General features: G+C 60.6%; 3 protein-coding genes across 6 annotated transcripts in view; 2 read left to right on the top strand and 1 right to left on the bottom strand.

Moving 5' to 3' along the window:
* Nucleotides 1-620: 620 nt before the first annotated feature.
* GPRIN1 (G protein regulated inducer of neurite outgrowth 1) lies at nucleotides 621-2,359 on the top strand. The gene is made up of 2 exons (XM_041482220.1): nucleotides 621-721; nucleotides 928-2,359. Exon 2 carries the CDS (start codon nucleotides 968-970, stop codon nucleotides 2,357-2,359), a length of 1,392 nt encoding a protein of 463 aa, XP_041338154.1. The 5' UTR covers nucleotides 621-721; nucleotides 928-967.
* Nucleotides 2,360-4,495: 2,136 nt separating this feature from the next.
* Nucleotides 4,496-14,160, bottom strand: CDHR2 (cadherin related family member 2). The gene is made up of 32 exons (XM_041482083.1): nucleotides 14,069-14,160; nucleotides 13,575-13,633; nucleotides 13,174-13,239; nucleotides 12,944-13,083; nucleotides 12,696-12,749; nucleotides 12,419-12,508; nucleotides 11,747-11,836; nucleotides 11,317-11,439; nucleotides 11,096-11,239; nucleotides 10,878-10,953; nucleotides 10,577-10,683; nucleotides 10,267-10,497; nucleotides 10,024-10,179; nucleotides 9,633-9,800; nucleotides 9,303-9,364; nucleotides 8,979-9,219; nucleotides 8,643-8,879; nucleotides 8,289-8,364; nucleotides 7,593-8,207; nucleotides 7,281-7,352; nucleotides 6,958-7,007; nucleotides 6,692-6,843; nucleotides 6,395-6,497; nucleotides 6,227-6,315; nucleotides 5,959-6,033; nucleotides 5,787-5,864; nucleotides 5,647-5,707; nucleotides 5,416-5,540; nucleotides 5,159-5,272; nucleotides 4,971-5,048; nucleotides 4,807-4,867; nucleotides 4,496-4,615 (listed from the first exon to the last, which is right to left on the bottom strand). Exons 1-32 carry the CDS (start codon nucleotides 14,158-14,160, stop codon nucleotides 4,496-4,498), a joined length of 4,005 nt encoding a protein of 1,334 aa, XP_041338017.1.
* Nucleotides 14,161-15,590: 1,430 nt separating this feature from the next.
* RNF44 (ring finger protein 44) overlaps nucleotides 15,591-24,690 on the top strand; it is a 16,603-nt gene continuing 7,503 nt past the window's right edge. The window contains exon 1 of one of the 4 annotated variants that reach the window (XM_041481956.1): nucleotides 15,591-15,806. The gene's annotated coding sequence lies outside the window, so the exon portion shown is untranslated. The remainder of the gene's footprint in view (nucleotides 15,807-24,690) is intronic. The other 3 variants (XM_041481957.1, XM_041481953.1, XM_041481955.1) reach the window with 3 other exon arrangements.

Here is a 24,690-nt window from a genome sequence, read left to right as displayed (position 1 = left end):
GGGCACGGTACCGATCCCGCGGGATCGGGATGCTGTCGGGGCAGGTCGGGGTGCCGGGCGGCGCGGCCCTCCGGGGATCGGGGTGCTCGGTGGGAGCCTACAGACGGGGCGGGGGTCATCGCCTCCGGGCTCAGCACTGCTGGGGGACCTCGGTGACCGCCTGGTCCCCGCTCCTGTCGCCTCCCTTTGGGGGAACTCGCTCGGCTCCAGCTGTGTCCGCTCGGCTCTGCCCTTTTCGGGACCCACGAGTGGCCGTGTCCGGAGGCATGGAGTGCCCCACGCCTGCGGGATGCATGTGCTCCCAGCTCTGCAGGGACTCCCTGGCATTGCCAGAGCCGGGGAGCTCCCGGAATGTTTGGGGCTTCCTGCCCTGCTTCTGCCCCATGGGGCTGAGCAAGGTTTGGGGACAGCCGGGTGACACTGGACTGTGTTCCACTCACGTGGAGAGGGAAGGGCTTGGGCTGCCCTGTGCTCCTGCCCTTCTCTGCAGCCTCCCTTGGAACCCAGGCCCAGCTTGCTCTCACCCCTCACTGCGCCCAGCTTCCCACTGACAGGAGGGGGCTGCTGAGCCCCCCGGTTCTCAGCCTGGTGCTCAGGACCATTCTCCAGCTAACGCTCTCTCTGCAGGGGTGCCTGCACCGCGTCTCCCGCTCCACCAGCCCCAGCAGCGCCTGCATCCCGCTCCCGGTCCTGCCGCGCCGGGAGAAGCCTGACTTTTACGGTAGGCAGCCGACATTGTTCCTCCCTCCCTCCCCATGTGCCTGTGCACCGTGTGCCACCACACAGGCTGTGCCAGGGACAGTGAGTGCTCCAGGTGGCCACCCAACCTGTTGTCAGGGGCAGCATGGAGAAAAACAGTCGGCAGCTGAGGTGTGATGGGGGTCCGTGTGCTGCTTGCTCCTCACTGCCCCGTCCTCTCTCTTGCAGACCCGTGGCGGGACTAGCATGGGAGAAACCTTCCCTGGGCATGGGCAGCGCTAAGGAGCCCGAGGGGCTGCGGGTGCTGAGCCGCCAGGCTGGGGTCGAGGACGCCTGCGAGCCCGGTGCCAGCTCCCCTGGCTGCCCAGTGGCAGGCGAGTGCCTGCCCGGCTCCGGCTGTGCTGCGGGAGCCCGTGCCATGAGGACCTGCTGTGTGGCTGAGGCAGAGTCTCAGGGCACCAAGGCCAACTCGGTGGCAGAGAAGAAGGTGCCATCACCAGCAGGACCAGCTCCTGGCACGCTTCTCCAGGACACCAGCGCAGAGCAGAGTGTGGCAGTAGCAACAGGGAGCTGCGGAGGACCAAGCGGTGCTGCCTCTGCCTGTGGTCCCACAGGGATGGGGGTCCCCAACACCCAGAAGGATGATGCAGCAGCCCCCACTTCTCCTGTTTCTGATCCCTGCCTCCAGGCAACCAGCAAGGACATGGGGAGCACGCCAGCTCCTGCCAAACATGTGGCATTCGTGGAGCCCACTGCAAGCACCGGGACAGCTGAGCTTCCAAGCCAGCAGCAGCCCCAGGACAGCAAAGGGGCATCCCTGGGTGCTGCTCCCCAGACAAAGAGCAATGAGGCTCCCAAGCACCCCCAGGGATGCAAAGCAGACCCCCCCAGCACCAGCACTGTGGGGATTGGGGGTCGAAGTGAGGCAGGACCAAGCTCTACTGCTCTGGGCCAGGGCAAAGCTGAGAGGAGCTCAGTCCAGGATGTGGGTGCTGGGAGCAGCCAGCAGCCCCAAAAAGCCAAGCAGCTCTGTGAATCCTACTCCTTTGAAGTGACCCCACCCCAGGACACTGGGACACAAGACATGGGGACGCAAGTGGACAACCGTGTGTCCTTGGTGTCGGTGGCCTTAAGCCCCATGAGCCCCCCTTGTGGGGCTGCTGCCTTCACCTTCCCCAAGAGAGAAACAGCCTCTGCAGCCTCACGCTTCGAGCCCTCCAAGAAGGATGCAGAGATGCAGGTGTCCATGCCCGTGGAGACCCGCTCAGTGGCCACTGGGCCGATGACACCCGTGGCCAAGTCCCCGCAGACCTCATACCCTGAGGTGCAGGTGAAGGGGACGGTGCCGGAGGTGGTGGAGGAGGAGCCTCCGGAGCCCATCCGGGAGGTGAGCTGGGATGAGAAGGGGATGACGTGGGAGGTGTACGGGGCCTCCATGGAGGTGGAGGTCCTGGGCATGGCCATCCAAAAGCACCTGGAGAAGCAGATTGAGGAACACGGGCGGCAGGTGGTGGTGACCCCGCAAACCACCCGCAGCGGCTCCGTCAAGGGAGCGCCCCGCAAAGGCGAGGCCAAGAGGCAGCCCAGTGTCTTTCGGGCTCTGCTGCAGAACGTCCGGCGGCCCCGGTGCTGCTCCCGAGCCGGCCCTGCCATGGAGTGAGTTGCTACCTGTGCTGGCAGGGTGGGGGTGCCTCGGGGCTTCTCCAGAGAAAGTGGGGATGGGTCTCTGCCCTGGCGTCCTGAGACACCCGGTGCCAGCGTGCAGGGCTGTGCTGGTGATGGAGCACTGCACACTGGGACAAGGTATCTCCTATGCTGGGCTCCTCCCTGTCAGCCTGAGGTTCCCCCATGAGTGTAGCCCCATGGAGGTGCCCTGGGACATGAGATTGGTGCCCTGTCTTTGTGCTTGGTGGCTTTTTTCAGCACGAGGAAGCACGTGGCTCCTTCCAGATGGAGGCAGCTGCTCCTATGCATCTCCTGCCCGTGGCACAGGTCTGAAGATGGCTCAGGGTGTGTGCTGCTGGCTGCCCTGAACTCTGGCACCCCAAGCAGCAGCATCACTTCCCATGCTGGAGAGACACTGGTGCATCGCCCTGCCATTGCTTTGCCTGTCCAGGGCTGGGCCACACTCCAACAAGCCCGTGGCTGTGCATGCGTGGGTCCCCACAGCCACCCATGGCAAGCACCAATCCCCCAACTTCCCTGTTCTCTCTGCCACACTGCCGTGTTGTGGGTGCCCTGGAGCTGGGAGGATGTGGCCACACAGGGCACCAGGACAGATCTCAAATGAGAGAGACAGGAGCCAACCATGTGTGATGGAGAGCTGCTCATCCCTGTCACCATGGCTGGAGGTGCTTGGGGAGTCTGTCCCCATGGCCCCCAGCTCCACCTGCCTGGAAGCAGCACATCCTCACCACGGCTGGTGGTGGACATGAAGCCTGCCCTGCCTCCAGGCCTGTCCAGCTGCCCCAGTGGTGCTGGAAAGGCCCCATGTGCTGGGGACATGGGCACCTGTCCCGCTGGGCCCGCTGGCTTCTCCTCTCCGACGGCAGCTGGGGACGCGACGACTGCAAAACGCTGCCACTTTTTACAGCTGGGGTTTTACAGGGTGGGGGGGAGGGGAGCTTTTATTGAACTGTGTTTGCATTTTTGGAGCTTTTTAAGAGACACTTTCAGCCATGAGCATCCTGCCTGGAGCCACCTCCCCCGCGGTGGCCTGTGGGGCTGAGACCATCTTTTCAAACACTCTTCCTACGCTGCCTGTGCTCTGCTAGGCTGAAGAGCATTGGGTGTGAAGGGTCAGTCTGCAGGGGGGTGAATATCCCTGTGGTTGGGCCAGCATCCCTGTGGCTGGCAGCACCTCAATGTCCTGCCAAGATGTGGAACTTGGTCCCCCCAGCCTGGCCCCACACAGAGGACCAGCCCCACAGTGCCACAGCAAGGGGGACCCAGGCCTGTGTCCAGCATCTGATGGGCAGGAGGCTGCAAACAAGGGGTGCTTGGAGAGCTGCACCATCCCCTCTGGGCAGAAGTGCAGGAGGGCTCAAGGTGCCAGAGTCACCACTGCAGCTGTTTTTCCCTCGTTAAGGTAAAGTCTTGCCCACCTAAACCCACACTGTACATCCTGGGCTTGTTTTGTCCCTGTGGGGCTGCAAAGGGCTTGCTGAAGTGCCAGCTGGCAGCCAGGGCCGTGGCAAGTGCCCACTCTGTGCTGTGGCACTAGCTGGGACCTGGCTCTGCTCAGTGCCTTGGGCTGTGGGACTGGTGCCACGGCCATGCCAGGAAGACCAGGAGCTCTGGGGCATCCCCTTGCCACCCTGCCCCAGGCTGTGCTCACCTCCAGCCCTGCACTGCCAAGCTGTGGCACACCAGCGCTGCAGCTTCATCACCTATTTTCTTCTTTTTTTCCTCTTCATTTCTTTCGGGGGTGGGGCGGGGGGAGGAAGGGGCGGGGGGATCAGTCTGTCAATGTGGATGTTGGGTAATAAAACCTTACAGAAACCTCTTCACGGGGCTGCCTGCACCTCCCTCCCCCGGGGCAGAGAGGGTCCTGGGGACAAGAAGCCCGGCTGAGCCCCACAGTGGCACCTCCCCTCTGGCACCAGCTGGCCCAAAACCAGCACTTCATGCTGGGAGGGATGACTCCAAGCTGACTGAGACCCCCCAGGCAGTTGGGCTGATGACCACAGGACACTCTGACCCCCGTGGAGCAGTTTTATTGCCAGACACTGAACATATCAACACTGAAGCAGCTGCCCGAGTCCTGCTCTGGCCCTGCTGCACCCTGTGAGCCCGCTCACAAGTCCGTGGTGGTGAAGGTGGTGTTGAGGTATGCTGTTTTGGTGGGCTCCTTCAGGTTCAGGGCAGCCACCAGCGCCTCCTTGTCAGTGGAGTCTGTTGGCTGCATTTTGACCTGCTGCAGGAGGAAAGAGTGGTCAGAAGGGATGGGGACAGAGATGTAGGGCAGGAACACCTGTCCTTCCTTTCCCCTCTGTTGAGGGGTACAGAGTAAAGGACACAAGGGGTCCATGAGGCCCTGGAGACCACAGCAGAGAGAAGAAGATGCAGGGTGCTCTGCCAAGCACTGGCAGCTCTTTGCACTCTTACCTCGACCTCAAAGTTGTCATCTGCTGGTGCATTTACTGTATTTTCATCCAGGGAATTCATGCTGTGGAGAATGGAGGGTGGGAGGTAAAAAAGGACCCAGGCACTGGAGAAGTGAGGTATGAGGTGACAGCCTGTGGCCTTTGGGACCTGCCCACAGAGCTCACCTGGTCACAGAGATGGAGTCCTCGTGGAAGCCCAGGTCGTGGGAGGGATCCAGCGGGTGATTCAGCATGGGGTTGGCCCTGCTCAGGGATGGGTGGCAGGTAAGTGCTGCCCCTTGGGGCACTGCAGCCCCTGGATGTGGGGACAAGCCTGGTCTCTGCCCACCTGCTGCAGGGAGCCCCCCACTCACCCCTCAGCGTTGTACTGGTTGGTCCCAGGGATGCCAGCTCCCTGCTGTGCTGTTGCAGGGTTAAATGTTGTGGCCACCTTCAGAGCCTTCATGGCATTCAGCTTCCTCTTGTAGCTGCAAAGCCCAGGGATGGGGTGGGTGAGAGGGGCGGGGAGGAGCTGGGATGGGGTGAGTTGGAGGACAGGGATGGGTCTGGGGGTGCTGGTGAGGGTGGGGGCAGTGGAGGGTGGTAGGAGGGGGTGCAGGCAGTGAAATACCTCCTGGTGGTGAGTACCAAAACCAGGGTCATGATGAGTATGAAGATGACCAGGAATGCTGCCAATCCTGCGATAATTCCAATCAGCTCCACCTCCTTGGTGGGCTTTGTCACCTCCCCGGGGCCCTGGCACAGAGCAGGGTTAGGGCACATTTCCAGCCAGTGGAACCCCCCAGCCTGCCCCAAAGGGGTTGCTGCCCTCTCCCCGTGCCCCTTGCCTGGCCCCACTCACAATGACAGCCAGGCCCAGTTTCACCAGCTCAGCCAAGCCCACCGGATCGGACTGAATGAGTCTGCCAAGGCAAGCAGAGGTGTGAGCAGCTGGGCTGGCTCCAGCACGTGGCAGTGCCCCTGCACAACCCCAGCACTCACATGCTCAGGTCATTGACATCCAGGGCAGTGCCATTGCTGTACACGAAGTAAGCCTCCATCACTGACTTGGCATCCACGCTGCAGAACCACAGAGATGGGGGGAGTGTGGTGCCCTGCCCCAGGGTGACACCCCTGATGCCACCACCATGTCCCCTTCCCCACCACCACTCACTGGGTGTCACGGGTTTCCTCCATGCTTCGGATGGCCACCACGTAGACTGCTGCCTTGGTCACGGTGGTCAGGGCCCTAGAAGCAAGAGAGAGTGGGGGAAGCTGGCTGGACATCCTGCTGTTCTGCTCACGGGAAGCAGACTGACCCCCTGAAGCCCCCTCCTCTGGTGGGGACCTGCCTGGCCCACCCTGTTCACAGACCATGAAGCTGAGAGACACAGTTGGTGGGTCCATCCGTGCACCCCCAGCCCCGGCCCAGCACCCCTTACAATTTAATATTTTCGGAGTTACTCTGGACTTCTTCCACTGTTGTCACGAACTGGAGCCGCACGCGGTAGCTCTGATCCACCGTGAAGATCTGTGTGTGGGGACCAGGGGTGAGCAGAGCTGGGCTGGGTGGGTGGTGTCCTGGGACAGGGGTTGGGGGTGACACTCACACTCAGCATGGTCTGTGCTCTGTGCACCGGTTCCTCACCATCCTCAGCCTGCACCGTCACCTTGTACTGCCCCTTCAGAGATTCATCAAGGTTGCTGGTCACTCTGTGAGGACAGGGACATCAGTGATCCCACTGCACTGCACAGCACGTCCCCTGCCATCCCTCGAACTCTATCCTACCTCCATGCCTAGGCAGGACTCCAGAAAGGCTTTGTCCCCTTTCCAGCCCGTGCTGGCCCTGCAGCAGGCAGGAGCTGAGCTGCATCCCTCCCACCCCAGCCCAGCCCCATGGCCTCACCGGATACTCCCGATGTAGGCGCCCTTGTCAGGTGTTGTGGACACCCCAAAGAGGTTCTCGAAGGGCCGACTGACCCCGTTGTCCTCCACAAGCACCACACTGACGATGGAGAAGGTGATGGTTCCCCCCAGCCCTGAGTCAGCATCTGTGGCCTGCAGGGATAGAGCACGGCAGGAGCACGGGTGGGAATGGCCCCTGCCTGCCCATGGTGGGGACAAGTGAACAAGGCTGCACGGACTGACAGATACAGGTAGGCAGATCCTCACCTTCACAGTAGCCACTTGCAGTTCCACAGGGGAGATTTCGGGGACAACCACTGCCAGGAACAGACAGATGGATGGTGCAGTCATGCTGGTGAGCAGCCAGACTTGCTGCAGACCCCACGCCCACACAGCCCCAGGGTTCCAAGCACCCACTGCTGCCCTTGGCCCCACAGCCTTCATGGAAAGCACTGAGTAACCCCAGCCTGGCCCCTGCACTGCTCAGCCCTGCCCTGGGCTTGGGGAAGATCCTTGCTGCTGGTGAATGTGGCAGGGCATGTGTGGGTGCAGTGAGGAGCCCACGTGATGTGCCAACCCCAGCTGCTCACCAAAAGTCTCTGAGATGGTCTCGAAGACTGGCACGTTGTCATTGACATCAATAATGATGATCCTCAGCGTTTCTGCAAATGTCCCAAAAGCAGAGCTCTAATCACCAACAGAGCAGCCCTGCAGCACCATCCTCTGCTTCCTATGGGAGCTCTGTCCTCCCAAAATGCTCGGGTCAAAAGAAGTGGGGACACCCTCCCTCTGTAGCCAAACCACCCAGCTCCTGCCCTGCAGGTTCCTGTGGGAGGTGGGAGAGGCAGGGGTCAGCACTGCCATGCCCGGTGGTGGGGAAGGGGCGGGCAGTGGGGCCGTACCGTTCTGGCTGTAGCGGTTGCCTTTCTCAGTGTACAGGTCCTCCACCCTCAGTGTGAGCAGGACCCTGTCACACACCTCGTAGTCGATGTCCGAGCTGTTCACCAGCACCGAGCCATTGGGGGCCAGCACAAACCAGTCCCAGCACACGTCCTCAGCACTGCTGTCCCCCTTGAAGCAGGCGACCGCCAGCTCCTCGAAGACCAGCGAGTGGTTGGTGTCAGGGTCGAAGGCACTCAGCGTGTGGATCAGACCCTGCTGTGTCCCGTTCTCAGCCACCGACACATCCTGCAGTGAGCCTGGCAGGATGGTGGGGGACTCGTCATTGACATCTAGGATGTGGACTGTCACTGAGACGTTGGCCTTGTCCCCTGTGTTGTCTGCAGCTGTGTTCTCTGCAAGCACTGTCAGGGTGAAGAATTTCTGCTGCAGTGTGTCATAGTCCAGGGACATCTCAAGGTCTACCATCAGCTGCCCACTGTAGTTCCCTGGTCCCAGGCGGGTTGAGCGGATTAAGAAGTTGCTGGAGCCACCGCCTCTTTCAAGTCGGAATGAAATGCGGGAATTGATCTCTGTCCGGTCGGCATCTGTGGCCTTCACCTCACCCACAAAGGACCCTGCAGGTGGAGACAGACACTGAGCGGGCAGTGGGCACTGACTCATGGCCACTGCTGGTCCCACAAACCTGGCCATGCAACTTTTACCTGGAGAGTCTTCAAAGACTGAGAACTCATAGGACTGGTTGAGGAACACGGGAATGTTGTCATTCAGGTCCTGCAGAAGACAAAGCCCATGGCTGTAGCCCTTCCAGGAAACAGGATTCCCCACAGCCAGCTGGGGACAGGAGTGTGGGCACCTGCCTGCCCACAGGCAGGAGCTACACAAGCCCTCTCCTGCCTCCCTGCATCAACTATTCACTCTGCCCCCACAGAAAGCCTGGAGACACGGCACCTCTGCCGCAGCCAAGGATTCCACAGCCCCACCCTGCCCATCCATCCCAGTTCCAAGCCCCAGCCTGCCCCAGCATGTCCCTGCTTGTGCCCAGGGCTCACCCCCACGGTGATGGTGACGTTCACCGTGGTGTTCAGCTGTGGCTCGCCGTGGTCATGCACCACCACTGTCACCACCATCTGTCCACGCTCATCTTCCAAGGCTTCACGGTCCAGTGGCTCCTTGCTGTGCATCTCACCTGTGTCTCCATTGATGGTAAAGTTGTCGCTGAACAGTCCTGGCAAGATCTTGAAGCCCAGTTTGCTGTTGCAGCTGTCAGGCTCGTCATTGTCGATGGCCTGAAAAGGTCAGTGTTTGGAACGGGGCTGTCGGGCACCTCAGGGACAATCCCTCCCCTCTGACAGCCCTGTCAACCCCCCACCTCTGCTGGCACATACCTGGATCTGTATACTAACATTCTGCCCCTCTTCCACCGAGATGAAGTAGGAGCCAATGACCACGGGTGCCATGTCATTGGCATCCAGCACGGTGATCTCCAGCACCGTAGTGCCCACCAGGCCGCCCCCATCCTTGGCCTGGAGGTTGGCATAATAGATGGAGCGAGTCTCCCGGTCCAGCAAGCTCCCGTCGTACACCAGCAGCGCCCCGGTTGTGGCGTTCACCGTGAAGGTGTTACGGCTGTGGCATACACAGAGCCTTCAGGCCTGGAGCCCACCCTCCAGGATGATGCCCTGGCTGTGGCTGGCTGTGCCCTTACGTACATGTTCTCTGGGAGCAGCTGGTAGGTGATCTGGCCCAGGACACCGCTGTCTGGATCATAGGCCTAAAAGACAGAAGGAACCCTCTGGTCAACCTGTTTCAGCCCTCAGAGCAGTGATGAGTCTGGGGCAGTGGCTGTTGGCAGTGAGCACCCCAAAAATGTGGTGCTGATAGGAGAGGGGTCCCACCCTTGAGTACCCACTGGTCCTGAGACCTTCCTGTGTGTATGGAGAGGTCAGTGCTCTCAGCACGAGCTGTACTAAAAGTGCTAAGTGTGGCCAGTGCCCTGCTTGGGGATATTAGGTGTGCCCACTCCCTGCTCAGTGCCTGACCGTGATGTTTGGGGAGATGACGGTGCCATCGGGGCTGTTCTCCATCACAGTCAGGTTGTAGGTGCTCTGGGGGAACTCAGGGATGTGGTCATTGCTGTCGATGAGGTCAATGGTCACGGTGGCCGTGGAGCAGCAGTCTGTAGGGTTCCCTGTGTCATTGGCAATGATCTGCAGGATTGAAAAGGGACTGTGTCTCACATGAGCCCCCAAACTTTAGAGAGACCTGTCACACTCCAGCCCAGCTGCCCTGCACCAAGCAAACTGCCCGGGCAGAGCGCTGTTCTGCTTTACTCCTGAACTCTGCAAGAGAAGGGCCATGTCCCCACTGTGCCCAGTGCACACAGGGAGCAGGAGCTGCCTCCACAGAGCAGGCCAGCCCTACAAGTCCCACCTGCACCACCATGACATGGCTTATCTCGTAGTCCACCAAGGATGAGTTTTGCACCAGGATCTGGACTTCCCCTGAGCCCACAATTGTCGTGGGGAACACAGTGAAGGCGTTGGCATTCGGACCCTGCAGGCTCAGCTCAAAACTGCTGTTGATGCCCTGCCAGGGAGGGACAAGAGCCAGGGTGAGTGGTGCAGCAAGGACAGACAGCAGCACCACAACCCAGCACCACAGACAGGCTCCTACCTTATCTGGGTCGTAGGCAACAATGTTGAGGTTGGACACAGGCAGTCTGGTGGAGGAGTGCTCTACAATGCTGCCTGTGAAGTTGTTCTGAGCACTGGCAGAGAAGTTGCAGCTGGACAGGGAGCAGTTGTAGAACTGGGGCTTGTTGTCATTGACATCAGTCACCAAGATTGTCACCAGGGTGCTGGTCTGGGCCTCCTTGCCGTGGATATCTAGATGCTCCTCACGTGCCTGGGGAGGAGGAGAGAGCAGGTTGGAGGGCCCCAGGGAGAGGAAGAGGATGGGGCTCCCCTTGCCATCTCCTACTCACCGTGACTTCCAGCAGCATTTCCTCACTTGGCAGCTGCTCACGGTCCAGGGGCTCACTCACAGTGATGGTGCCCGTTGTCCCATTGATAACAAAAGGAACACTGGCATCTAGAACAAGGGGACAGCAGGAACCAGTGGCAGCCACTGGGAAAGGCAGGCCTGGCCCTCTCTCTGCCAGCAGGTCAGGCTGGCAGGGCCTGGGTGCCAGAAGCAGTTCCCAGGGTACCCTTGCTGCCTGACCACCCCTCCTGCTCATCCCACTGTGTCATCCCCTGCCTGAGCCATTCTGCCCCATCACTCACTGGTGATGATGTAGGAGATGCTATCCTTCACCCCTGTGTCTTGGTCCATGGCAGTGACAGTCAGCACAATGGTGCCCTGTGGGGACATGGCCATCAGGGAAGGACCTATGACATCTCCAGCTGCCCACAGGCCTGGTGGCCCAGACACTTCAGGGCACAAGAGCCCCCAGGGAGGGCCAGGGGCAGGGACATGACACTGGGGCAGGCAGGATCCTCACCAGGTCGCAGTTCTCAGGCACAGAGCCTGAGTAGGGCTCATTGAGGAACCGTGGGTCCAGGTTGGGCATGTCCTTAATGGTCAGGGACAGGTAAGTAAAGCTCTTCTGGACGGTCCAATTGTTGTGCAGCCATCCCCCGCCATCCTGAGGAGCAAAGCACCTGTCAGCCACCCAGCCCCCTTACCTGGCAGCCCTGCACCCCCAGCCTGGATGGTCCCCACCTGGGCGAGGATCTTGATCTGGTAGAAAGTGTTTTTGGTATAGTCCAGGGAACCATTGAGCACCACACTCCCATTGCTCAGGATGTAGAAGAGCTGGAGATTGTTCATGCTGTCTGGGATCACCTGAGCAGGGGACATCAGCCTGTGTCACCAAGGCAGGGAGCAGAGGTGTCCCAGCAGAGATGGGGGCTCTATCCCCATCCTTCTGCCAGGCTTGGCCCATGGGGACCCCCCAACATTTACACCCAACCACCTGGCTCATCCCCAGCCTGAAACTGAAACCACCTTGCACCCATTGCCCAAGAACTCCCTGCACCCCAGAGATATGAGCCTGCCCTGGCCATGTCCCCCAGCACCTCAGCAGCACAGGGGTGGCCCAGGGGTGGGCTTTGGATATGGTCAGACCCCCTCCACAGTGCCCTGTGCTCACCTCCTCGATGCTGTAGCTGACTTTGGAGGCGTTCCCACTGTCGCTGTCATTGGCAAACACGCTGTAGACGATGCTGTGCACAGCCGTGTTCTGGGCACACGGGGGGTGGTGGAGACAGAGCAGGGGGTGATGCTGGGCCTGGACCCTGCCAGCCCTCCCTGCCCTGGCACGTTGTGGCCCTGCAGGGCTGCAGCACTGCCCGGTGCCGTGGGACACACAGGGATGAGCTGCTGCCCTCGCTCAGAGGCTGGACCCCCTCGCTGCCCTCCCTGGGGAGCAGAGGCTCCACCCCAGCCCTGGAGATGCTGGATGGGGGTCGGACTGAGCCCCACGCCCCATCTACACCTTGATCCAGTGTCACGGTGTCCTGGGCTGGCAGGTGGCTTGGGCACACCCTGAACTCTTTGCAAGGGCAGAGTCCCAGTCACATTCCAGCGTCTCAGGGTGACGCAGAGGCTCCCATCGGGAATTACCCTGGTGACAGAGTGCTCCCAGGTGCTGGCTGCACTGTGCACAACCCCACGCCCAGGCACACTGTCACCACACAACCAGGTGGGGGGGTCACATTGTTCCCAGCCCGTTGTTGTCCCACTGCTGGCACACCCATGCCACAAGAGCCACCCAGCACCCCTGCCCTGCTGCCCAGGGGACTGGGAGGTCCCAGAAAGGTACCTCGGGGATGATGGCATTATATGGCAGGCGTTGGAAGACAGGGGCGTTGTCATTGCGGTCCTCCACGATGATGGTGACTTTTCTGGAAACCTACCAGGTGTCAGAGAGGGCACAAGGATGGGGGTGTGGGAGATGGCGGCCAGCAGAGCTGGGTGCAGTGCTGGCACCCCATGCCCACCCTGGCTAGCCAGCCAGCATCACCCACCCGCTTCCAATTGCCTTCCCACTGAGCCCTGTCCTTGGGTCTCCCCTCCCCCTGCAGCCCCCCAGCACTCACCGCATTATTTACACCATCCGACACCATGGCGGTGATGGTGAGCCTGGCCTGGAGCTGAGGAGACACAAGGCAGGACTTGGTCAGGGCCAAGGTGAAGCTCAATCCTTGGGTGGCTGAGCCCCAACTTCTGTGAGGTAAACTTTCCCTCCGGGAGCTGGGTTCTGGGGCCAGGGAGTGACCCACAGGCTCTGCCCTCCATCCCCATACCCACTCAGGCAGGGACATCTGACCCCATCCTCTGCCCTCACCTCACGGTCCAGGGAGCTCCTCAGTGTCACTCTGCCTGATTTGGAGTCAACAGAGAAGTAGAAGGCATCTGTCCCTCCGATTTGGTAGGTGAGAGTGTCGTTGTCTATGTCATAAGCCTTCAGCTGGAAAGCAAGCTGGTCTGGGGGCACAGGCAGTGTCAGCCCCTGCCTGAGACCCCCCCAGTCGCTCCTCTGACACCCCAGACCCTTCCTGAGACCGCCCTACTCACCCAGCTCCAGGTCCTCAGGCACGTAGAAGATGGTCACGTTGAGGATGGGGACAGTGTTTCCTGAAACTGCAGGGAAGAGGAGCTGAGCAGCATGGCAGTGCTGGGCTCTGCTGGCAGACCCACGTCTGGCAGCACCTCCTCAGCTCCAGCCTCAGCTCCAGCCGTGGTTTGGGTCTCCATGGCAGGCGGGGGAACCCCCAGCCCTCTCGCCCTTGTGCTCATCCCACACCTCCAGAGCACATCCCTGCTGTCCAGCCCTGCCCTGCCCTGGATCTCCAGTGGGACAGGCAGCTGTTTTGGGGTTGCAGCTTCCCCCAGGGAATGGAGAAAGAGTATTGGGGGTTGAAAGCAGCTCCAACAGCTCCCACCCAGCCATGCCAGGTGCCAAGAGGAGTCCTTACCTGCTGCCAGGAGGAAGGGGAGCAGCACCAAAGAGCGCCATGCCATCCTGCCAGGATGCCTGCGGGCACACACCAGGGAACAAGCACCTCAGAGACTGAGGCCTGCCCCCCAAACCCCTCCTGGGGAGCAGCCACCAGGGCAGGAGAGGTGCTGGTGGGGACAGTCCCCTCTTGCTGGTGAGCAAACCCCAGGCTCCACACTGCACTCCTGGGCAGGGGCTCCCTGAGGACATGGCATGGGAGGACAGAAGAGGCTATAGGTGTGCCTGGGGGACCCCAGGAGCCTGTCCTGGGCATGGCTGGAGGCTCCACTGCTTGTGCCCAACAGGGCCTCTCCAAGCAGTGCTTGGAGTCCAAGAGTAACCCATGGTATGACCACGGTGTCTCCCTCCTTGTGCCAGGGCCTGTGGGCAGCTCCACAGGAGACAGACACCCCCACCTCCCCCCCATGCAGCCAGGTGCCCGTGGGGGGGATAGGAGCTGACATCCCTTACCTGTGGCTGTGTCCCTGGGGATGCTGCCTCTGCACTCTCATCTTGACACTGCCAGACCTTTGCCTCCTGCAGTAAACATGTTCATCAATCATTAACTGCAATTAAGGGGTGAGAAATCCCTCTCCCGTCTTCTGTATTCCTTGTTCTCGTCCCACAGTTCCCACCCAGCTCCAGGCTCCCTCCCCAAAACCAAGTCCCCAGGTCTCCATACTGGGTGCTGTCCCTCAGGATTCAGCCACCCCAACCTGCATCCATGGGACCCCCCAGCTCCCAGAAGGGGTTTGGAGACTGCAGGGATGCAGAGGGATCCCAAACCACCCCAGGAGACCAAAGGGAGGTTAGGGAAATGCCCTGCATCCCCTGGGCTGGGGACACTGGGGTCCTACCAGGACAGGGGGTGGGCACCAACCTTGTAGTGTGGCCGCTGGGGCGGATGCCTGGGGCCCTCTGCACCCCCTGCCACCCACTCCCCTCCCCAGGAGCTTGGCCCAGCCTCCCTGACCTACTTCAGACCCGCTAGGGACAAGGGTGGATTGTCCAGCTCTGCTCAGGCAGAAAAGGGCTGGGAGGTGGTGGTGGGGGGGCATGGCCAGCCTGCTGGACCCCCACACCCATGGCCCTATTCCCTGGGGAACCCACAGGGCCTGAAAACTGGAGAAACTCTGGAGTCTCCCCAGACACTCAGCGTGCTCTGAGGTTCCCATCTCACCCTACCCCTGGGTCAGAGAACCCCCAGAGAAGGGGCTACAGGGGACAGACTGTGACCACCCCTTAGCAAACCTCTCCTGAGCTGCTCCAGGGCCACCCCAGCTCCTGCAAAGGCTGCTCAGGGCATCCTCACAGGCACCCCATGAGCTACCTGGGGTTACCCCCAGAGTCCCCCAGGGCTCTGCCCCCCGGAGATTCCTGGGGCTGGTGTGGACACTGTTCTGCAAACTGCCCCTTGCTGTCCTGGGGCACTTCCACACCTCCCAGGGTGTCCTGAGACATCCACAGGGTCCTGAAATTAGGTTGTAGCCAGGTGGGAGTGGACCTCTTCCTCCTGGCAACTAGTGAATCTGAGACATCCACAGGGTCCTGAAATGAGGTTGTAGCCAGGTGGGAGTGGAGGTCTTCCTCCTGGCAACTAGTGAAGGTTAAGCTGGACATCAGGATGAATTTCTTCACAGAAAGGTTTGCCAGGCCTTGGAATGGGCTGCCCAGGGAGGTGGTGGCATCACCATCCCTGGAGATGTTTAAGGAAAGACTGTGGTACTTAGTTGACATGGTGGTGTCGGGTCACAGGTTGGGCTGCATGACCTCAGAGATCTTTTCCAGCCTAATTAATTCTGTGATTCTCCAATTCCTGTGATTGTCCCGGCTCAGTGCAGTGCTGTAGTGCGCTGCCGCTCGGAGCATTACGGCCGAGGCGCTCCGCCGCTCCGCTCAGTGCTGCGCCGCTCTTCGGCTCATTACGGCAGCAGGCGGCGGGCGCGCCCATCGGCGCGGCGCGGGGGGGGAGAGGCGGCGCTGCGCTGGGAGGGGGGGGGCAGCGCGGCGCGGCCGGTTCCATCGGCGCGGCGGGCGCGGGGGCGCCATGAGGCGGGGCTGAGGCCGGAGCGGGAGCGGCACCGGGACTGGCACCGGCACCGGGACGGACACGGAGCCCGGCGGGCCCGGCCGCCGCGCCATGCGAGCGGGCTGAGGGGCGGGCAGCGCCGGGGCACGGCACCGAGCGCCGGGGGCGCGCCTCCCGAAGGTACGGGGCGCGGCGGCGGCCGCAGGCCCGGGCTGTGCGGGGCAGGGCCGGGGCACCAGGGGGAGGCGGCGGGCAAGGCCCAGGGCTGGGGGAAGGAGCAGGGCAGCCCCGGAGCAGCGGGACGGGGAGGGCGGCGGGCAGGGCCCAGAGCGATGGGGCGGATGCAGGGCTGCGGGGCCCGGTGCGGCGGGCGGAGGAGCGAGCGCGGCCCGGTGCGGCGGGGGCGGCCGGGCCGGGCCCGGTGTGCGGAGGGGGCGGATGGCCGGCGCGGGCGGGGGTGGCTGCTGCCGGGGCATTGGGGTTCGGGGAAGCGGCCGCGAAGCGCAGCCAGGCCCGGTGCAGCCGCAGGGCGGTGGGAGGAGCCCCCGGTGCTGGGGGAGCCCCGCGGGGACAGGGCGGGCAGCGGGGAGGGGGCCGGAGCGCTGCTGCCCATGGGGGCTGTCCGAGCCTGGCCCGGCCGGAGCCCCTTCTTGGGGTCTCCCGCGACCCCGGCCGGGCGGAGTCAGGGGCTTCTGCTGAGGCTGGTTGTCTGGCTTTAGTTAGGGGCTTCTAACTGTGTCCCGTCCTGCTTGGCACCTCGCGGTGTCCCGTCCGCCGTTTCCCCGGACCCGGTAAACTGTGCCAGCTCGGGGCAAGCTCCGGTGTGCGACAGGGGACGGGAGGGGAAGTGGTGAAACTCTTCGGAAAGTTGTCCCTGGGGAGGAGGTAGGAAACAAATGAGTCCGAGGTGACGGGGTGGGGGTGGTGGCACCCGGGGTGGTGGCAGTGGCACAAGCCGTGCCGCCGGCCCGGCAAGATGTGTGTTGGCACCATGGGCTGTGTGTGGGCCCGTGGCAGCCCTGTCCCACGGAGGACCTGTGGGACCGCGGTGTGGGCAGCTGGGGTGTGCTCCAGAGTTTGCTCTCCCAGGCAGGAGTTGAGCTCTGTGACTAGGCAGGTGCTGTTTCTCCAGATGGGGACAACCCCTCTTCCCAGGAGTGTGGCTGTTTTGTGCTGGTACCTTGTCCACCAGCTCTGCACCGACCCTGTGCTCCAGCACAACTAGGCTGTGTGTGCCTGCAGCTCCAGACATCATCCCTGCGCTGGCCTTCTCGCTGTCCTGTGCCTTGCTCTGTCCCTCTATCACCTGCGCCCATGTCGGCTCTGATGCCCCAGGACCTCGAGGCCCCCCTCGAGGTGGGGTCTTGTGCCCCGGGGAGACGCGCAGGGCAGAGCCTGGCGGGGCAGGTGGGTCCCCGGGGCCAGGCAGGAGCCCCGGGAGGAGGAGCAGCTGTCGGAGGAGAGCCGGCTGCGTCTGATGTCACTGCGGTGCATGGTGGGTAATTATGCACGTTGCAATGAAAATAATAAGGCCGGCTCCATAGTGGTGTCTAAAAATACTGCTAATGCGGAGTGCCTGCTGGGCGCCTTTGTTTGTCACCTTTGGGTGTCTGCTCTGGGGCTGGCCGGGTGGTGTCACACTCCTCAAGCAGTGGGTTAGGTTTGGCAGGTGAACTGTGGCCCCTCCATTCCCCCCCACACTGGGACACGGTGCCAGTGGAGACAGGGCAGGTGTTGGCATGGGAGGTGAGGCAGGAGGCACCTGTGTGTGTTTGGGATGCTCCAGTGCCACCTCCCTGCACGCAGCCATGCAAGGAGTGCTGGTGAGATGGCAAAGCTTTGTTATCCTAGCCTTGCTCAGAGCTAGGCACCCTCCAAGCAGTGGACAGAAATCTGTCCTGATGTCCCCTGGCAAGTACCAGCGGGTTCGAGTACAGATCAGGATTTGGGCCCCGGTGGTGTGGTCTGTCCGTCACTGGCATTGTGTGGCCAGGGCAGAGCTCACTGGAGCTGGGGCTGCCGGACCTTCCCTCGTGCTGCCACATGGTGTGTCCTGGCACTGACAGGACTCAGGCTGTGGCAACTTGCTGCTTTCTGGCTGTGCAAAGGTGGGAGGGAGGGAGGGATATGCACCCGAAACAGAGGGAAATGATGTGATAGGTGCTGGGGGGCACCTGGGTTGTGGCCAAGGGCTGCCCAGCACTTTGATGTCCGCTCCATGGGCTCTGCCTGGATGCTCTCGGTGCAGCTCTGGCTGCTGCTGTGGTCCCTCCATCTGCTGCCAGGCTTTGGAAGCTCCTGCTGCAGTGGAGGGAGAGGCTTGCAGGGGTGGCAAGAGCCATCTGGAGCCTGCTGGCCTGGCAGGCTGGCAGGGGGAAGGTGTTGTGTGGCAGGGCAGCAGCAGAGGGCTGGGAAGGGCAGGAAACACTGAGCCCATGTGCCTGGGTCTGAGTGATGAGTCTCCTCCACTTTGTGTGCAGGCAGGTCAGAGAGGTGGCGGTGCTCTTGGTTCCCAGCTGGTGCTTGTGGTGGGCTCTGACTCCAGCTGTCAGCTGTGGGAGCTGAGCTTGTCCCTCTTCACTGTGGAGCAAACAGGGAGATGTCACCCTGCTGGCCTGCTGGGCTGCTTCGCCTTTAGGGTCATGACTGTGTTCTTGGGGCCCTTCATGGAGAGGGAGTGTCGCTGCTGCCTCTGTTCTTGCCAGGTGCTCACTCCAACCTCTGAAGCCACATATGGCAGTGGTGTTCCCCTGAGGAGTGAAACACTCTGCCCGCTGGGCTGTGTGGCTCCCTTTGGTGAGTGAGGAACAAGGAATGGGGTAGGAGACTGCAAATCCCATTGATCCACACCATGGAAGCTGCATGTTTGCATCTGCCTGTCCAGGACCAGGGCCCTGTGAGGGGAATTGATCAAGCTGTAAAACCTAGAGCCAGCTAATGAAATAGGGACTATAGATTTTTATTTTAAATGGAAGAGAGTTTAGGAGAGATTTAATTATCCTTGGTTTATGGACCTGTTAGAGGAATGAAACAACAGCTGGCAGGTAAGGGCTGGGCTTCAGCTTGCAGCACTTTTCTCCCAGGTTGTCTGCAGAACTGCCCAAGTCCTGCCACCCAGGGTAGAGTAGGGAAGGATGTAAAGTCACTCGGAGCAGAGTTAGACAGGGTGAAGTCCTGCTTATCCTGCTGGGTGTCCCTGCTTCCTGCTGGGAGTATATGTGCTGAAATAGCAGAGGGGCTGGCCCTGGGCAGTTGGGGCTGGTGTAAGAACAGCTGTCCTTGGTCCCTGGGGCTTGGTGTGGGCTGGTCCTTGTGCTGGTGGACAGCAGAGAGTTCAGGAGCCCTGTACTCACTGGTTGTCTCCCTCTAGGTGTCATTTTCCTGGGGCTGTGGGCACTGAGCTCTCACTGACGCTCGTGTACCTGCGCAGTGTGTGGAGTTTGTAAAGGAGAGCTGCAGAGCGCTGGGATTTGCTGGGCTCAGCTGTGTGTTGGACACAAGCTGTACCGCTGTCACTACAGCCACTCCTCCTGTGTGCATCCACTCCACTGTCACGTGAGGCCAGCCTCGGGGCACGGCTGGGGAGGTGGTGGTGGCAGGCAGCACGGCACTGGTTTTCGGCAGAAAAGCCTGGCTTCTGGATGCTTTTGGGGTTTTCACCTCTTTATTGAGGAGCTGGAGCACATTTCCCCACGATCCCTTGGCTCCCTGCTTGGACCAGTCTGGAGAAACATGGTTTGTCACCTGCTGTGAGTGGGTAATTAGTTGGCCAAGGGGTTTGTGTACCCACCTTGCAGGCACAGCCTGTAAGGTGCCAGTCTGATGTGTCCAGAGGCTGCTAAAACGTCCAAGGAAGCTGCTGGTGCTGGAGCTCTCCCAGAGCCCTCCGATGTTGATGCAGGATCTTGGGAGAACCAAGCCCTGAGGCCTGCGGTCATGGAGCTGCATGAGGACGTTGCGTGGCTCCCTGAGACAGGTCAGTTCCAGAGGGGAGCAGTGTGGATCTGTGCTGTCAGCTCACAAGGGTGTTGGGAGAAGGCAGCCTGCTGAGTCTCTGGGCAGCAGAGTTGCACCATGATGCTTATCCTTTCCTCCACCCTTGCACCTGCAAGTCCTCAGCATTTCAGGGCAGGAGCTGTTTCCTGCAGGGCACAAGCAGCCCATGGGTCCCATGTCCAGTGTGGCATGTCTGGATTTTCTGGAGTGGGGTGGTTTGGAAGGGCTCCACACTTTGCTCTGTGCATGGCAGAGGGTGAGGTCGAGCAGTGTCCCCAACAAACAGTGCTCGTTGCAGGCCTTGGGAATATTATTTTCTAGCTGCAGGCTGGTCCCTGGAGACCTGCTCTCACTGGCCTCAGAGCTGTACTTCTGGGTCTTCCTTGGCTACCCTGGAAAGCAGGATGAAGGTTTTTAGCTCAGCCATGCAGAGCAGAGGACTGGCCTGCGGTGTGTTAGGAGCTGCTTTCTCTCTGGTGAGCCTGTGTCTTGGTGATCTAGGCCTCGGGCATCTCTCGCTGTTGCCCCTGGGGAGGGAGGGCCCGTGTTCTGGTTCCTCTTCCCCCAAGCCTGGCAATGCTGAGGCATGGTGCCCTCTGGCAGGTTGTCTTTTCCCTGCTGTGCTGGTGGGGCTCCCTAGCTGCGTTTGCATTTGAGACAAGTGTCTTAGTTGTTTTTTTTCTCCATGCCTGTGCTTTGGGAAAGTGGTGAACAATAAAAATCTGCCGTTGAGAGCTGTAGCAGAGGTCAGGCAGCTCCTGTGCCCCAGGCTGCTCTCTTGTCACCGCAGTTGCGCTTTGTGCGCGGGGGCTGTCAGCTTGAAAGTCATGTTTTTGCTCTTAAAACCAACCTCAGGCACTGGTGTGGGGCTCTCTGAGTGATGTACGGGGACATACTGCAGCAAACCTCCTTTGCACTTAGGGTAGTGGTCACTCCCTGTTTTGGTGCATTTAATAAGCAGCCTCTTGGCAAATTTTTAATCAAGGACAAAGGAGGGTAAATGGTTGCTGAAAATCATGAGTTTCTCTGAGCTCCTTTCTGAAAATGATAGTTGCAGGTTGTCGGTGTCCCTGCAGGCTTCTTAAAATGCAAAACAAACCACCCAGCCCAACTTCCTGACTGTCACTAGCGCTTTCAAGAGACGCTTCGTTTTGCTGAGTGGTAACGAAACTGCTCTTTGCCATCCACCAGCTCCTGGCTCTGCCTGTATCCCTTTGCAGGAGCTGCTCTGAGTGCAGTGGAGAGCAGTGGGGAAGGTGTCTGGAGCCTGGCCCCTCCTGCCCTCGGCCTCTCACTTGGCAGATGCCATTGACACTGTCCACAGCATGCAGACAGCAGGCTGGACTCAGAGAGATGCTTGTGGAGAGGTTACAGATGAGCTGGGGACTCCAGGGATGCTGTGTGGGGAAGGGAAAGAGGGGTGATCCCTCCTCCTTGTGCTGGCTCTGTCCCAGGAGAGATTGGGTCTCTTTTAGGAGCTGCCTGAAATGAGAACTAAAAGTGAAGGGCAGAGGAGTATGGAGTCCTGAAGAGCAGTGTCTCATAGTAGGAAGGAAAGGAAGGACCAGGGAGGCTACCCAGGCAGCGGGTTGGGGATGGACATGGTGGCATTTGCTATTTTCCTGCCACCGATGTGCAACTGAGGTGTGGAAGTAGCTGCTGCAGGATGCCTGGACAGACAGAGGTGTGTGTAGTTCAGCATGCTTCTGTTCAGGGGAGAAGAGGCCACCCAGGAGAGAGGAGGACACAACCATTCCTTGATGGTGCTGAGCAACAGAGGTAGCCAAGCTGGACTCAGTTGCTGCACCTGCAGCCTTCTGGTCATGCTATTCAGGTTGTGCTGGTGTTTCTAGGGCAAACGAAGGAAGGTGGAGATCTCTGCAGATTATTTATCCTGTCCTAAGGAAATGAAGGCTTCTTGCAAGCTTAGTGTTTATCTGTGTTCACTCTGCTTTGAACTTGCTGGATGGTGTCAGTTGGGGTAGGTGTCAGGTGTGCACGCTGCCTCTGAGGTCTTGGCTTGCTACAGGCTCTGGCTCTCGGGGAGGAAGGTGCTGCTAGTTCTCCCTCTGCAGTGCAGCTCAGCCATGCTATTAGACATCAGAGAATCCACGTGGGAGAGATCGACAGGAAACTGGGCGTTATCAGTTCCGCTGCCTGTGCAGCTACTCGCTCCTCATGTCAGCATCCTCCACGTGTGTGTGGCTGGAGGCGTTTGATGGGAGTGCTGTCAGCCCGGGGGTGGGAGTGGGTGGCGTGTGATCATGGCAGAGGCGTCCTGCCTCCACTGCCAGTGAACTCAGCTCCACGGGCTGTGTGGAGCAGGGAGGAAGCTCCTTGCTCCCCCATCTCCACAGTGGATAAGTGCTTCACCCTGCTGATGTTGGGGTGTCCTATGACCTCTGGTGTTTGTGTTGGGCCTTGGATAGGGTAGGGACACTCCCACTGCTCCTCCCTCTCTGCAGTCTGAGAGCTTCTGTGTTCTTGGTGCCAGTTTCTTCATGCTTTTTTTCTAGGCCCTGGGGAGAAAAGAATAGGATCTGGGACCTCTTTCTCTCCCTGGACTTGTGTGAGAGGCCCAGGAGAATGTGGAGGTGAAGCATTGGCACACTTAGTGTCAGGGAGAGCACAGGGCAGACCAAGCCTCCAGTGCTCTCACCACTGGATCACCCTGGCTAATCCTGTGTCAGACCTGACCTATATATGGGGTAAGGGAGGTGGCATGTCTGTGGCAGCAGATGGTCTCTTAAAGAGCCTGGGCTCAGGGAGACTTCATCCTGCTGGCCCCTGGCTATCCTGAAGGAAAGGATGGGCCACCTGTTGGCTGTAGAGCATCCAGGTTCAGCCTGAGCAGCCCCTAAAGCTTACAGGTTGTCCCACTCACCAAGGGTGTCACAGGTGTCTGGGGCTACACTGGGATCCCTTGTCCTGGCCCAGAAGCATTGACCAGCATTACCAGCTTTGCTGTAGCATCTTTTGGGCCCCTCACATGGCTTTACAGGCAGAGCTTTGTACCTGGGGCAGTGTGATGTTGGTGTCTGTGTGCATGGCTGTGTCCCTGAGACAGTGTGGGCAGAGCTGTTTCCACATACTCCGATCCTGTGGCTGGATGTGTGGTGCCCTATCCTCACTGGGCACAGCTGTGTGCAGCGTGGCTGTGCCAGGAGAATGATCCAGCCTGGCTGGGCAGGAGTGTGGGCAGCATGTGAGCTATGTTCCATCGATGGCTTCTCCTGATGCCATCCTGAGGACATCAATAGCTGCTGCCCGCGGGGAAGCTGGTGATGCTGGAGTGGGTCTGGAGGGAGCATCTGCACAGATATCCACCATCTGTGGCCTCTGCCTGCTGCTGGTGCTCTGCCCAGGATCAGACCAGGTGCTGGCAGTCCTGTGAAGGTGCAGTGCTACCTCTGCCCACAAACAATGGCAAGGTCAAAGGACAGAGTGCTGTTTTCCTTCTCTTCCCTGTAGTCCCCAGCTCCTGAAGCAAAGAGGCTGTAGTGCAACAGACCTGGAGGGTGGTTGTTCAGGTTTGGGCTGATTCAATCCTTTGGCTCTTCCTGCTGGAGTTCTTGCCTGAGTGCGTGGCTCTGACACCATCACAGGTCTGCCCTGCTGTGCTGCCTTCCTGTCCTGTGTGTCCCCTACCATGGGAACAGAAGCAGTTGGCCGTGGTGCTACTGACAGTCATGGTAGAGGGATCTTGCCCCAGAGTGCTCTATGTCCTGGAGGATCCTTGAGCCTGGTGTAGCTCCTCCTGCACGTCTGGATTTGGGGTGAAGAGGTGAGAGCCTTGAGGAGGGCCTGAAGGGACCTGGGCACAGGGCTGAAATCTAGCAAAGCTGAATCCGACTGCTCGTCGCAACAACGAGCTACTGAATTGTTAAATTGTCAATCTGAGGTTTTCTTTGAAAGGGGTGATGCTACAAATTAATTAGCTCCCTTTTGGTTGTTAGCACTTTAAAGCCCAGCTGTCAGGGGAGGGCTGGTTTATAGGCATTACATCAGGGCTGCCGGCTGGCTCGCTCGCCTACCTGGGAATTTCTAAGTGTGCCTTGTAACCGGGGGAAATTTGGCTCGGATGAAGCATCTGGCACTCAGTGAAGCTGCTGCGATGTGCTGTCCTGAGCACGGGGATTTGACTGGTGCCTGAGCGGTGCTGCTGGGGCACACGGGGAGCCGCTGGCTCGACCTCTTGGTGTGCAGCTGCCGAGGAGCCGGTGGCTGTCCCTCTCGGCGCCCAGCTCTCAGCGTTAGCCACCAGCTGGGTGACTCGCTCAGGTGAGCTGGAGCTGTGCAGGAGATGGTCCGAGTAGTTCCTGCTTCTTGCTTAATTAATGTGAGAGAATAGGAGGCTTTTCTGAAGCAAAAGGGGCTTTTCTGGTGCGTAAAAGTTTGAACTGACCACATGCCCTGGGAGAGCTGTCGGTGTGGGCAAAGGGCTCGATGTCCTAAGCGGGACGGGAGCAGCCCCTCCATGCTCCCGTCCGAGCGTGGAATGTGGTGGGGAGCCGAGCCCCTGCTTCCCCACCCCCGGGCTTTTCTGCATAGAAGCACGGCGACTTCCGGGCACCCGGGACTGCCGTCCCCGCGGCCCACCGGGCCCACGGAGCTGCCAGCCCGGTGAGCAGGGGCCCGGGAGTGATGCGGAGGCACAGCCGCAGGTACGATGCCACCAGCCTTAAGGCCTGTCCCAGCGGGGCGAGGTGGTCGGTAGCGGCACCAGGCCACTTGAGAAGGGCGGTGGGTGTCCGGTGCCCTCCGTTCTGGGCCCACCTCGGTGGTTCCGGAGCGGGGTCGCTGCCCCGCGTGGCGGCCCCGCGCTCCAAGATGGCTGCGGACCGTGACACGCCTGGTCACGTGGGACGCGCGCCGCGCCGCCCCCCCCGGTGCCCCGCGCCAGCCGCGCGCGCCCCCGGTGCCCCCGAGCGCCGTGACTCGGTCCGGTGCGTCCCGCTGGTTCTTAAAGAGACAGGCACCCCCCGCGCACCCCGGCCCGCCGCGGCCGCCCCGCGCCGCGGAAAACAAAGAGGCACCGGAAACAGCGGCGGCGGGGAGGGGGCCGGCC

The sequence above is a fragment of the Pyrgilauda ruficollis genome, unplaced genomic scaffold, assembly GCF_017590135.1.
Source record: "Pyrgilauda ruficollis isolate IOZ18807 unplaced genomic scaffold, ASM1759013v1 scaffold57, whole genome shotgun sequence".
Taxonomy (NCBI): domain Eukaryota; kingdom Metazoa; phylum Chordata; class Aves; order Passeriformes; family Passeridae; genus Pyrgilauda; species Pyrgilauda ruficollis.
The sequence above is the reverse complement of the archived record's forward strand: the minus strand, read 5'-3'. Positions and strand labels throughout refer to the sequence as shown.

Bases quoted from the DNA above. Each gene is read 5' to 3' on its own strand.
- GPRIN1 (XM_041482220.1), top strand. From the start codon at position 968: ATGGGCAGCGCTAAGGAGCCCGAGGGGCTGCGGGTGCTGAGCCGCCAG.
- CDHR2 (XM_041482083.1), bottom strand. From the start codon at position 14,160: ATGATTGATGAACATGTTTACTGCAGGAGGCAAAGGTCTGGCAGTGTC. The intron at 13,634-14,068 runs GTAAGGGATGTC...GTGTGCCCGCAG, and splicing joins CCCCAGGGACACAGCCACAG to GCATCCTGGCAGGATGGCAT. The intron at 9,220-9,302 runs GTACGTAAGGGC...TGTATGCCACAG, and splicing joins CAGCTGCTCCCAGAGAACAT to CCGTAACACCTTCACGGTGA.